This window comes from Cicer arietinum, chromosome 3 (genome assembly GCF_000331145.2).
Source record: "Cicer arietinum cultivar CDC Frontier isolate Library 1 chromosome 3, Cicar.CDCFrontier_v2.0, whole genome shotgun sequence".
Lineage (NCBI taxonomy): Eukaryota > Viridiplantae > Streptophyta > Magnoliopsida > Fabales > Fabaceae > Cicer > Cicer arietinum.
Genome location: NC_021162.2, coordinates 58,698,455 through 58,712,928, shown reverse-complemented (window position 1 = coordinate 58,712,928; position 14,474 = coordinate 58,698,455). Strand labels below are relative to the sequence as shown.

The 14,474-nt window shown below is 27.6% G+C and overlaps 2 protein-coding genes across 3 annotated transcripts in view; one reads left to right on the top strand and one right to left on the bottom strand.

The window, feature by feature from the left end:
- The window catches only part of LOC101513878 (uncharacterized), an 11,718-nt gene extending 6,547 nt beyond the window's left edge, over positions 1-5,171 (top strand). The window contains exons 15-25 of one of the 2 annotated variants that reach the window (XM_004492468.4): positions 11-22; positions 521-767; positions 973-1,041; positions 1,169-1,233; positions 1,369-1,538; positions 1,722-1,800; positions 2,121-2,376; positions 2,979-3,024; positions 4,054-4,162; positions 4,461-4,523; positions 4,863-5,171. In XM_004492468.4, the coding sequence (XP_004492525.1) occupies positions 11-22; positions 521-767; positions 973-1,041; positions 1,169-1,233; positions 1,369-1,538; positions 1,722-1,800; positions 2,121-2,376; positions 2,979-3,024; positions 4,054-4,162; positions 4,461-4,523; positions 4,863-4,943 (1,197 nt within the window). In that variant the 3' untranslated portion in view covers positions 4,944-5,171. Of the gene's footprint in view, positions 1-10; positions 23-520; positions 768-972; positions 1,042-1,168; positions 1,234-1,368; positions 1,539-1,721; positions 1,801-2,120; positions 2,377-2,978; positions 3,025-4,053; positions 4,163-4,460; positions 4,524-4,862 lie in introns of those variants that run through there. The other variant, XM_073365881.1, reaches the window with a different exon arrangement.
- A 2,783-nt stretch (positions 5,172-7,954) lies between these two features.
- On the bottom strand, positions 7,955-8,443 carry LOC101513568 (senescence associated gene 20-like). The gene has a single exon (XM_004492467.4). It carries the CDS (start codon positions 8,441-8,443, stop codon positions 7,955-7,957), a length of 489 nt encoding a protein of 162 aa, XP_004492524.1.
- Between the last annotated feature and the right edge of the window lie 6,031 nt (positions 8,444-14,474).

Below are 14,474 nucleotides of genomic sequence, written 5' to 3'. Positions count from 1 at the left end.
CCTACATCAGGTTTTGTCCTTGATTTTTGAATATACTTATGGGAACAACTTGTCCATTTTAAACTTGTTAGAGAGATATAAAATCATCCTACCTAATAGCTTAAGCTTTTAGAAAGTTTGTCATTGGCATGATATCAAAGTATCAATGACTAAGTTATCATGTTCAATCTTTTTCAGTCCATCTTCATAATTAAATTTCAACATGCGGAACTAATTAGCATTCAGATTTTCTACTGTGAACTAATGACATGCATCAGATTTTCCTTTTTTATTTCATTGTATGGTTTCTCTTAAAACCTTTTTATTCTCAAGAAAGTCAATAGGATATACATTTAGCATTCACAATCCAGAAATGTATCCAATTATGCATAAATTCCATATTAGAATAAAAAATTATCTAACGTAGCCGTCTAACATAGGCACTCAATTCATGAACAATAATAATAGTTCATTGTGATTCGTTCATGATATCCCATCATAACCTAGTTTGAATGAAATAATTCAATGTTCATTTGTGTACAGATATTCTCTTGTGCTACGGCATACTACTGAGGAAGTACTTGAAGCATGCATAGAAGCAATTGAGCCAAATCGGGCCGCACTAACATCTGATCTACGGAAGAAAGTAATGAACGATCTCATGGAGGGTTTGAAGGACCACAATTGGTTTACAGGATTCGATATTGCTGACGAATTGCCTAAGAAATTTTCTTTAAGGCAGTGGATCAAGCTAGCCAAGGAAGTCAATGCAACAGTTTTTATTGCAGGTATTTAAAGCACAAGTGTTTTCCTGTGATTAATTTTTCAACACCAATTTCTTTGTTGATGTATGATAGAAGGTTTTCATATTCACTATTTATATTTTACACTTTTCTAATGATTTAGATGTACTTCAGAGTAACTTTCAAGGTATTCAGGTTTATGAAATTTATTGTTTATTCATTTATGGCGTTGGTTCATTGCTACTTATAGTACATGGAGGCATTGGAGAAGATGGCACACTTCAATCTTTGTTGGATGCTGAAGGAGGTCCCTACACAGGTTTGTTTATATTGTACCCTTGCTTCACGAAACCATTAGGTATAACAGTATCTACTACTCAGGTTCAATCTATATGTATATTTTTAAATTGTAATTGTCTATTCTCCACTTTTATCTTCTGTTGAAGGTCCTGGTGCATTGGCATCAAATATTTGTATGGACAAAGTTGCGACTTCTGCTGCTGTAAAGCATGTACGTTTCCCTTAATCAAACATTTTTTGCTGAAAGATAAAACACTCCTCTTCAATCACTTTATTTCTTTTTGACATAAACACTCCTCTTCCATTATTTTTCTGACTCTGCATATCAATATCTTGTTATCGAAAGCTTGCAAATTTGGGAGTTCTTACCATAAATAAGGAAGTTTGGCGAAAAGATGATCTGTCTAATAAGCCCATAAATGATATATGGCATGACCTCACCCTGAAGCTACAGTGTGAAACTTTATGTGTTAAGCCAGCAAAAGATGGATGCTCAACCGGGGTTGCAAGATTATGGTATATTTATAAAATTCGTTAGCATCCCTCTCTGGTTTTATCAGTGATTTAAAAGTTGTGAATTATTTCCTTATCCCTCTCTGGTCTTATGTATAGTCCTACTTAGCTGTTATTTACTTAAGAAGCACACGTTAAATATTCTTTTTAACAATTACTTTACTTGCTCATTCTATTTTCATGCAGTTGTTCCAATGACCTTGCAATATATATCAATGCTCTGGAGGAATGTTTCCTAAGGATTCCTCCAAATAGCTTATCAAAGGTATAGGGACATTAATAACTTCACGTAGTCATCAATATGTCAATTGTTGATGGATAAGGGTTAAATTTTAGAGGCGGAGTATATTACCCAAAAGATTATCACTACAGATGTTATAACTTAAACCTGGATAAATTTGCATTCATTTATTGTAATTGTTCTTTCATTGTCGTCATGGATGAGGTTGTTGATTGTAATTAATTTTTATTATTTCCTTTTACTCCTTGATACGGATTATCAATTACTGAGTTACTGATTTCAGTTCCTAACTTGAAATTTTGATTTAATGACATTTTATCTCTTTGCTTTTGGTTGATGTACAGGCACATGGTATGATTGAGATGCCAAACCCTCCTCCAGAACACTTGATCTTTGAACCTTTCATAGAGACGGACGAAATAGTTGTGACATCCAAATTTAAGAATGAGACAGGTCATGACCTCATGTGGAAAGGGAAAAGTAGATGGGTGGAAATAACAGTCGGCGTCATAGGAAAACGTGGATCAATGCACTCACTAAGTCCTAGTGTAACTGTCAAGGAATCTGGTGATATTTTGTCATTAGAGGAGAAGTTCCAAGGTTGGTTTCCACAGAATTATAACCTTTGGTTTTTAAAAAGATTAATGTGAAAAACATGGCTTTCTCGCAAGGGTAGAAAGGAGCTAGAGAGGTTGGAACATGAAAGGACGGGTGGACTAGCTTAAATAAATTTTTAATTTGGAGAAAGGAGAGAGATTTGAGATTTGTAAATTTGGAAAGAAAAACAGAGCAACAGTTAAGTTGTAAAGGGAAACCCTTGAGGAGAAGTCTTTCTCTTTGTTTCTGTTCAATTTCTTTCAAGGTTCCTAACAGGCTACTATGATGAGTGTATCAAATAAAAGATAGTAAAATCACAAGGGTAGAGAAAAATCTGAACAAAACATTAGGAGAACCATTGAGAAAGGTTATCACCTAATAGCGTTACTTGAAATAGTTTCTACTAGAGCTCAATTGTATCAATTGATTCATTTACTCAACCCAAAATAGTGGGAAAAGACTTGACTGTTTTGTCATTGTGATTGTTGTAACCCCGATGGCTGGGGTGTGTATTTGCTTCTTATGAGTTTTATCTATATTTTTTGCTTACATGTTTACTCTTGTTCACCATGACTTATCTCTATCCTTTGTACATTGCTTTGTAGGTGGGACTGGCATTAACCTGACTCCACCTCCCTTGTCAATTATGAGGTATGTTAATAGAGATTCTACATTTCAATAAAAAAATAAATTATGGCTCATATATGTTTTTCGTGTTTTGTTCTTTAAGGTTTATCACTCCATTCTTAGTGGAATTGGAATTTAGTATTGACAAGAGCATGGACTTTTGTGATAAGTATGTCATTAAGAGTTGATTCTGTCAAACAATATGCTGATGATTAAGTTCTTTACACTGTTGGATGGTTGATGCTGTGTGCCATGGTATCAATTATAGTTCCTTTTATACCAAAAAAATATTCTAGTTCCTTAATCGCCACTTATAGATTGGTTGACATTATAGGCATATATCCAATTCTCAGTTTGATAATCTAGACAACTAGTGAATCAGTTGTTCTCTTGGATATTTATCACTAGGATTGTTGGAATACATTTCAGACAAGAGCATTTCGGTGCTTGACAGTAGTTCGACATTCGGTGTATGAAAATTTCTTATGAAATGCAGATTTCGTTAGGGCCGGCCCAAGGGGGAGGCAAGTGAGGCTGCCGCCTTGAGCCTCAAATATTTTTCAACCTGAAATTTATACTTTTGATTTAATTAATATTATTAATTTTTTTAGTTTTAAATGTTTTAGTTTTTATAGTATATATTTCACTCTCTAATTTTGGTACTATTTAATTCAATACAAAATTACTCAATCATGTGAATGTATTTTAATACTTTTTTTGTAAGTTGTTTAATACTATATCCATAAAAGATTGTTTAATATTATAAAAATAATTAAATTTAAAATGCCTCCAATGTTATTATTGTCTTTTTAAAGGGCTTCATTTTAAATTTTGCTTTAGACCTCTTGATTTATTGGGCCAGCACTGGATTTCGTAATATGTATTTAGGTGAATTTGGGCCATGTTCCATCATGTAATTGAAAATGGTTATACTGTTTTACAGATTGTTGTTTCTTCACAGTTCAATGATGCTGGGTTGGCTTACTCTTAATAAATTCTTTGTAGGTTTTAATCAAGTGATTTTGAATGATATTTTTCTTGTTCTTTTTGTAGTGAGAAAGCTTTGCAGATATGTAAACAGCATATTGAACTGATTGCAAACACTCTACAATTAGAAGGATTTTCACGTATTGATGCATTTGTCAATGTTGACAATGGAGAGGTTTGTTGAATTCCTAGATGAGACATGTTTTTCCCCCTTCTCTTTCACCTAATTGTTTTTTGAGTTGTCTCTTTGAAGTACAACGGGCTTATTTGTTATAGATTATAAAAAAAAAGTGATTATTTTTTAGAAATTTTCTAAAAAGCAGAAGTTGTTGTGTTGGTCTGTCCGTGAAAATATTTAAAAAAAAAAAATAAAGGATCAGTTATAAAAAAAATGATTTTTTTGAGTTGTTGAATTCCTGGAATTTGTGTATCAATGACTTTCTTACTCATAGACAACTTTCATAATTTTGTAGGTTTTGATTATAGAGGTAAATACTGTGCCTGGAATGACACCTTCCACTGTTCTGGTTCATCAGGTAAATTCTTCTAATAATATTAATTTTCTTTCATGATCATCTTTTTTTTTTTTGGGTTGAATCTTGCACAACCATTTTAAGTGTGTATGATTTTTTCTCTTCCTCTAAAGCAGTCACGGAAATTATGTGCTTTGCATCATACAAAATTTGAATTAGGACATTTAAAAGCAGTTGCCTTATTGCATAAGCTGCCTGCTAAACACAAAAATTAAATTTTAAAATTGATGCAAATAAGGATCTGTAAAATATTATAGCATCTTAATTCAAGTAATAAGACACAAATCCATCATAACAATCATGAATTCCATAACTGACTCTATCATTCTATTCATATTTCAGGCACTAGCAGAACAACCACCATTGTATCCTCATCAATTCTTCCGCACACTTCTTGATTTAGGATCTGAAAGGTCCATGTAAATTTGTTCAAAAGAATGTTTGGTTTGTTTTAATGTAATGTTGTTTATTGTTATTGAAAGTTATTGCGTAGCAGTGGATGGCATGCATACTTCTATGTGGAAGTTGCTGCCTTTGATAATCCAATTCCACCATTCTCTTGTTTCCCCCTATTGTATGTTTTCAAATGCAATCAGACAAGGACAATACTTCCTTCGTATCATAATATCAAAAGTATTTCATATTAAGTTATTCCCTCCGATCTCTAAGAAAAAATAATTTATATTTTTCTGGTCTCAAATATATAAGTAAAGTATACTAGTAATTTCCTTTAACTCTGATTAATTCTATTTACAGTCATTTTTTTATTTATAAAATACGTAAAAGTGATATTCATTAGGATGTTCTTGCCCTAATCGGCTTAGCTATTTAATTATGGTTCCACTAGACGATTCTAACGCTGAAAATTTAGACTACAAGGAAAGTAGTTCATCTCTTATTCTTGTTCTTTAATAGATTATTTCTCAAATCTAAAAGATACACAATTTTTATATTATGAATGGTTATATGAACAATATGTTACTTCCTTGGTCGCATTTATTAAAACATATTTTCTTAATTAGAGGGTCACTTTTAGTTTTAAATGTTACTTTAATTATTGTTTTTCTAATTTTATTCTCTATTTAATACAATGTTCGTCTCTTTTAAATTAATATTCTTTACTTTTACATTTATAATAATAGAAATATACTATTAATTAATATGAGTAATAGAATTAAATCACTTTTTTTTTATTTATATTTTTTTAATGTGTTAAATATTAAAAAGTTACGGTGATTTCGGAATGGAGAGAGTATATACCCCTAATATTCCTAATTCCATTATGTTGAGAAAGAGGGAACAGCAGGTCAAGTCTTGAGTAAAAAAAAAAAGAGTAGCTGAGCGTCCAAATCCAACCATTTTTTGTTTTTCCATTGCTCATAAATTGATTTCTTGAAAAAGCAATCAAGTGTAGTAGCTGAATATTAGGTCTCAATAAGGCTTAAAAAAAATACTCACTCCTCCCCAATATTTATTGTATTTGATTATTTATAAATAAATAAAAAAGTAAAGATGATTTTATTAATTTATTTTTATTATTTAGTGATGTATTCTTATTACAATAAATACAAAGTGGTCAATACTAATTTGAAAGTGATGTAAATTATATTAATTAGATGATACAATTAAAATAAAATAATTAAAGTGTGATAATTATTTTGAGATAAATATTTTTTACAAATATGATAATTACTAACAAGTACACTTAAGAGTATTTGTTAAAAACTTAAATGTAAAATAAGATTTTAGAAATTGTGTATATTTGATACTGGCTAATCCTTCTATTCTTAATTATAAACAAAAGTAAGTCAACAAAATTGATATATTTTGAATTAAATACATCAATTGTTGATTCATTTTTACTTATAAATAAAAATGGATAAAACACTTTAAAATTTTAAAAATTTGACATTTTCTATTAAAAAGTTATTTTTTATTTCCTTGTCAAAGTGCGCTAAGAGCACTTGTTGACTTGAAGAAAAACAAAGCCCCATTAAGGCATAAGAGTCTCACCAGCAAAGGAGTATTTTTAAGAAGAAAAATTATGTGTGAACGTTTATACACTCTATAAACACTTTGAGAGAAAAATCATTAAAATGATGCGATAAATATTATATATTCATAATTTGATAAAAATAAATAAATATTAAATATGTTTTGAAAAATAAGAGACATACAAAATATAAAAGCTCAAGTGACAAATCTTAAAAAAAAAAACCAACAAATATAGTATCACCATTTTTTAATAGTAGTAAATTTCCAAGCACCTAAAAAAACACTGCAAACTACAAATTTTGTTAATCCAATCTATCAATTTTAGAAAAAGTGGACTGAATAAATTTGAACCATTTTATTTTAAGGATGATTAATGATGCCTATGCCAATCTTAATCTATTGGATTACATTGAAACAAAAATTCTTGGTTATATAAACATTAATGCTATGTAGCACCGTAACCATTTTTTAATAGTAGTAAATTTCCAAGCACCTAAAAAAACACTGCAAACTACAAATTTTGTTAATCCAATCTATCAATTTTAGAAAAAGTGGACTGAATAAATTTGAACCATTTTATTTTAAGGATGATTAATGATGCCTATGCCAATCTTAATCTATTGGATTACATTGAAACAAAAATTCTTGGTTATATAAACATTAATGCTATGTAGCACCGTAACCATCGTAACCAACGTTGATAATCAATTTCAGTTTTCCAACACGAGAAACAATAAATGTTTATTGGTCTTGCACTTTCACTTTTCAATTCTTTTTCTAGAGAATTCACTTCGTGAACGTAAATTGCCACTAGAGTTTTTGGACAAGAGCTTCAATTTCTCTCTAATTTCTAGACATAGGAACAATTCTTGCTAGTATTGTAGTACTTTGAAATAAAATATAAATATAAAATAATATTTTGAAAAAATTGATATGTATGATTTCAATTACTTATTTTTCATTTTGAACGAAGTATAAAACAATTTTAGAGAATTCAATTTGAATAATAAAAAAAGAAATTAATTTCTATTTTATTTTGTAATGTCCGTTTTAGAGACACCTAATCAAAAAGTTGGTTTTAGATTTAAATAGATATTAACTCATTAGTGTTGTGTATACGTTTATCAAGTGATTCTACAAAAAATTAAAAAACAATTAAAAGAAAGAGATGATTAGACATTAATAGCAATATACACTAACACCATATCTCTGTTATTCATATTATATGCTACTTTAAGCTTTCATCATTTTTCAATTTCAACTTGTTCCTTAACAATTGACCATAATATCCATCCACAAGCCAAATACACATGATAAACAAAAACTTTGCTAATAATTTGAAAATGATGCTTTAATTCATAGGACCAAATTCATGATACATTGTACAAAACATTAACATAGCAAATAAAATTAAGCACAACAATGAGTTGTGTTGTTTTTTAAATAGCTAACACAAGACCAGGAAGTGAACGACGATAAAGATCACGAGGTTGACTCCTCCACAATGTCATACTATGATCATGATGCTTATGATCTTCCCATCTTGGTGGCCTCAAATCTCTCACCACAAGCCATGTATTAAAATACTCTCTAAATTGTGTAATTAACCCATTTTTCAATGTCCAAACATGAACCCAATAAGCTTGTCCTTCCCAACCTTCAATTATAACACACTCACAAATTGAAGTAACACTTCTTGGCTCAAATTTAAACCCTTTTTTGTGATCTATTTCCCCTGTTAACACCTTCATCATGTGTTGACACTTTGGTGGACCATGGAACCAATACTCAAGATCACTTGCTAGCAATTTTGATACCATTTCCATTGTTCCTTGCCCCAAAAGTGCTTTGTATAGCTTTTCAACTATACCCTTGTTTTGAATTTCAAAATTTTCTTGATGGGTCTCTTGCAAAATCAAAGAGTCCATTTTTTTTTTTATGAAATAAATTATTTTGGGTAGGTACTATATATTGGCTTTTGTGGTTTTATAGAGAGAATGGTACTTTGTGAGTTACCACTGATTTTTGCATGGCATGAAAGTTCCATATTTATAGGCATAGATGAAAATTAAATTAAGGTGGATACTAAAGTTCGGTGCTATCGATTGTTAATTGAAATTATGCATAGACGGTTGAGATTGATTGATGTGTGAGGTGAGCTATTGGATGGTGATGTTTAAAACGACAAAGTATGTCACATCAAAATATGCAAATATTAAATCATAACATATGGTACTAAGTGGGAAAGCATTTATGAGGAGATTACGATGCCAACTTGTAGGCGTATGTTCATTTTTAGTGCCAAAAAGCAAAAAAAAAATTAAATTGGTTTGTTTCTTTAGAATGACTAACTAACCCTTTAGGATCTTTGGTTTGTCATTTTGATGATTGAAGAACTCTTTTCTTTTGAATCTTTAGGTATAATCTAAAAGTGCTATGAAGTTGAATTGATGTTTTTGGAATGAAGGACGACCTTATGTTTTTTCAGCATGGGCAACTTGCTCCCAAAAGAATTTGTAAGTTAAGTTTCGGACAAATAGTTTTGCCTTTATAAAAAAAGATGTATGTGTTTTTTCAAAACATTATGGAGATAATTAGAATTCGTTTAAGGAGTTGACGTTTTCATATAAATTTATTTTTTTTTTTGTTTTATCTATGATTTTATTGTTTGAATGCAACAAATTTAATTTTTTTTATGTTTTATCTATGATTTTATTGTTTAAATACAATTTATGTTATTCGTCGTCTGAATGCGATATTATCTTCTTCGTTGTCTAACACAAATGAGGTTGAGTTAAAAATAATTTTTTTTAATTGTGTCTTCCATTATATTAAGTTAATTCCCTCACTGCTATATTCCTTTTTTAAATAAAATTAAAAAAAAAAAAAACTTATTTTGAATAGACTAATAACAAAATATTTGAAAAATTGCCAAAATTCGTAAACAATAAGCCTTAAAGCTAGGACAATTGAAGTGGATTTCTTCACATTCACATGTATCACGTGGATTGTCTTTGAGGAAAATATTTGATTGGTCATAAATTTTTTGGCATATAATTTATACACGCTTAAAAATATATACATTTAATAATATAAAAAATATAACTATTTTAATGAGTATTAGCAACATATTATTTGACACATATTTTTTAATATATTTTATTTAATTGATTAAATTTATATCAGTCTCACTAAAATATGTATATCATATATAAATTTGATGAGTCTCATGTATTTTTTCCGTTCTAAAATAACAGAGTAATTTGATTATTTTATACATATTAAAAAAAATTATAAATAAACGAAAATACTACTTTTATTAAATTAGATATTAATTCATTATTAATGTCATAAATACATAGTAAAAAATATTACGTTAAAAATTATGCAAGTAATATTAATTAAAGATGATAACCGAAAAGAAGTTCATTTAACATTCAAAGGATCAATTATTTTGGGATGATTTTATCACCATTATTTTTATTTCATTGTTTCCTTTTTTATTTTTTATTTTATTTTTATAAGTATGTCTAAATTTTTGTGTAAAATCATGTGATCATTGAAAAGTTTCTCTTGTCTATGATCATGGTAGAATTTGGTGTACAAGATCGTCTGATTTTTTTGGAATGTAGAAGAACCCTGTATTTTGCCATTTTAAAAAAAGTTAAATGAGTTTTTCAAATCACCATTTTATGTGTGTAAACGAAAAAAAATTAATCTCTCAAAATAATTAGAATTCATTTAAGGTGTCGACGTTTTTTAACTATATTTTTTATACGCACTAATTAGAGATCAAATCTTTGATCAAATGACTACGAAGACTAAACATCTATCAAAAGTTAAATTAGTAATATGATTTTTTTTTAATTTTCTATAAATTTCCTCCACCAAAGATAATTTTGTTCAAAATCTGTCAGATATTAAATGTGAATACTTTTTTCGGTAGGAATTTGAACATAGGTTCACCACATTATCACAGTCTAGTCTCTTCTGTTAGAACCAATCTCCATTGGTAGTGTTATAAAATCTTCTATTATAATATATTAAAACAGAATCCTGATTCTATCAGCGACAACTCATCTATATGTATGTCACATATTCTAAAATTTGTCAACTCACAAAAATTCTCATGTGGCACATTCAAAAGCACACTATTTTTTTCATGTTTTGCTTTCATTTTATTTTGTTTCACCAATATGTAATGTAAAATAAACCGTTTCACGTGCAATTATTTCATACGTTTAGCAACTTCAACTTTAATCAATACACTTAAAGGCGTTGGTCATTTATCAAACCTTTCATTTCAATAACTCACACAAAAAAGAACAAACTACTCAATATCTTCAATGCATTGTTTATCACACATAAAGATGGATCCATTGATTTTCAACCACTCTTTTGCATTTGATTCAAATCACTTATCAATTGATAAAAATATTATAAAGTGCAACAAAGACACATCCATTTCAATGTGTGGCACCATCTTAGTCCACAAATGCTTCAATAACATTTTTCATTTGTTGTCATTTTTGTTGAATACCATATATAGAAGGTGAATATTTTTCCTAAGATATTGAATGCGTCTTTCGTAATATTTTTTCTTTTTATAATTAAAAAAAATACATATCATAATCAAAACAAAATAAAGATGAAGAATACTGAAAATATTTATATGAAAATGAAAAACTTCTAACCATTTCATTACTCAAAATTTTCTATGTCTTAAATATCAACAAACTCTTCTTGCCTTGGTGTTTCTTGAACATGATATATAATTATTTGGAAATTTTATTTCACATTCTAATTATTTAGATGAAACAATAGTTAAAGTAATTGAAATTGTTTCATATTCAAATGACTAGATATAGAATTTGTATATAGTTATAATATTTGTTTCAAGTTTAAATACAAAGTTCATATCAACTATTGTTCTGTATCAAATTTTCATTTGACTTGTGAGTTTTGTGTAAATAACATTTTTGTTATAAAAAAAAGTATTATTATTATTATTATTATTATTATTATTATTATTATTATTATTATTATTATTATTATTTAAGACTTTTGAAACTCAAGAAATTTCTATTTTACTTTATAGTTTTTCTTCAATATATATCTATAAGCTATATTTGCATACGCGAAGAATTATTGCAATGTTTTAAAATACTATTATAAACATTATTTTTAACAAACTACTACTCACTCACTCATAAATGATATTGTACACAACTACTCATGAATGATATAGTACACAACTGGACACACATTATCATTTAATACATATTTGGATTGACAAAATTAAGGAGCTACATCGATTTTAACAAAAGCTACCTTTAAAGATTAAACAAAATTTAAATAAATTTTCCAAGTTCGCCACCTATCCAAGCATACATTTATGCCCAATATCAATTATTTAAAAATTTACATTTCATTTTTACAACTTAGAGTTTATCGACAAAGTTTTATTTACTAAAATTTCTCCATCTTAACATGTTTAAATTTATTAATTTTTTGAGTCCCAATGAGAAGTTGTTCTACTAAGGATAAATTCTTGTGTAGACACAAGAATTTGGACACACAAAAAATTATATTTCTTTTAATTATTTTATAATTGTATATTATTTAATTATTATTTTTTTACTTTTTTTTTCTTTTATGTGTGTGTACAAATATTGTGTTTAAATTATTGTGTCCACACAAGAATTATTCTCTACTAAGTTATATATGAACTCTTAGAGTATATAAAGAAAATCTTGAAGGATGTGAAATTGTTCATTTTTTACTGTCAAGTTGAGCAATTCACTTTCAGGTTGGTTTATACATAGTCATATTGTAATGTCAATTACTTGTACACGATGACATTAAGTATTGCTTGACTAAAACTTAAGAAATGAGTATAACCTTTATCTTAAGATGTCTTTGATATACATTCAAAATCGACTATTAGTTAAGACTATACACCTCTTTGTTTCACACTTTCATTGAAATGAACTATCTTTTTTAAGTATACACCTGATTAGTATGATATTAACCTATTTTTTAAATAAAATGATTTTCATGATTCATTTGTAAAATTGAAAATGTTAAAAAGTACATAAATTTTAAAAATATAATATTTCAAAATTAATATAAATCATATAAAATGAAAAAATATTATAGTTAAACGTACAACTTTTATAATAAAAAAATGTTGAACTATTGAAAAAGTATATTATTGAAAGAAACACTTTAAAGAAAACAAAAAACCTAAATAAATCAATTCTAAGTAAATGAAATGTTAAAGATAAGGATTGTATCTCTAAAGTTAAAAAAAAAAATCATCAATAGTATCATATTTTAATATATGTTGAATGGATTGTATTAGTCAATAAATTTTTACCTTTTCTTTTGTAATACAACAAAATTAGCATATATATATATATAGTTATTCAAAAATACATTTACCTTTTAACACATTGATGTTTTGATATATTCTACTCTAAACAAAAATTACATTACTTTTAAATTATATATTATTTTATATTCAATAATATATTAAATTCTACTGTACAATACACAATTAGCATCTAATTTATAATAAATACAAAATTATATTGATTTGAAGTTGGATGATCTATAAAGGCTCACCAACTATAAGACCGAAAGGTAGCTGCCTCCATCAAAAAATTTATTCCCTTCACTTCTTCATTCATCATATGGGTGATTTAAAACTTTTTTTTTTATCTATAATTATTCCTTTAAATGATTTTATTCTCTTATTTTATTTAATAAGTATGTTTCACACATATTTTAAATTTTTGTGTGTTTTATTTATAATTTTATTGTTTAACCTAAATTATATTGTTAGTCGTTTTTGTGCAGTATTATATATTTTTTATTCTAATCTCATATGAGGTTGAGTTAGAAATATTTACTTTGAATTGTCTTCGATTAAATTAAGCTAATACCTCACTGTTATTTTGTTTTGAAAAAAAAAAATTAATGGACTAGGATAACAACATAATTGCCAAAATTTGTAATTAATAAGCCATATAGCTAGGACAATTGAAGTAGATTTCTTCACTTGTATATATATATTTTGAATTTACCAAATTTTATATATAAAATCTTGCCATCACACAAAAGTTTCTCTATCGATGATCATGGTAGACTGTTCGAGTAATAATTTTCTCAAAGATTTGCTTTCATGTAAGTGAAAGGTCAGTTCCTTATCACAATTATGTATATGTGAGCAGTTTCATCAATTTTCTTAACTTTATTCTTGTGTCATGGTATTTTCAGTATGATCGGTGATCGCTATGTCTTCAATTAAATATAATGACTACACACAAAATGCATGTGTCAAATAGTATATAATATGATCACTATTTTTGTTTTTATATTTAAATTAAAGGTGAGGGGATGATGCCTCATTTTAAAGTAGAAAAGATGAATTTTTACAAAAGAATTTACATTTGTCTTCCTTCAATGACAATAGTTGAAATCAAATCTCCAATTTGGCATATTCAATACTTGTTTTTTTTACCATTATATCAAACTATTGGAGTTATATATGATCACTATTTTTCGCCACAATATATTCATTATTTTTTTGTATGTTCGGTATGACCGCTCTTTATTTTTTGGATTTTGGATAAAGTAATAGATAAATTGGTCATTTGAATTATAAACGTCAATCAAACTAATCCATGAATTATGAAAATTGGTAAATACATATATGAAATTATAAAATAGCAATTAAAATAGTCCATAATTAAATTTTTATCATTAAAAACTATGATATAACTTGTTAATTGAATATGTAACTCATCTATGTTGATTTTATATCAATATCATCATAATGTCAACTATCTTCCTATGAAATTTAAAAATTACATGAATTAATTTATCAATAATTAGTTCATACATAATTATAATTACTCACAAATTTATTATTGAGCGGGGCTGGGATAATTTTTT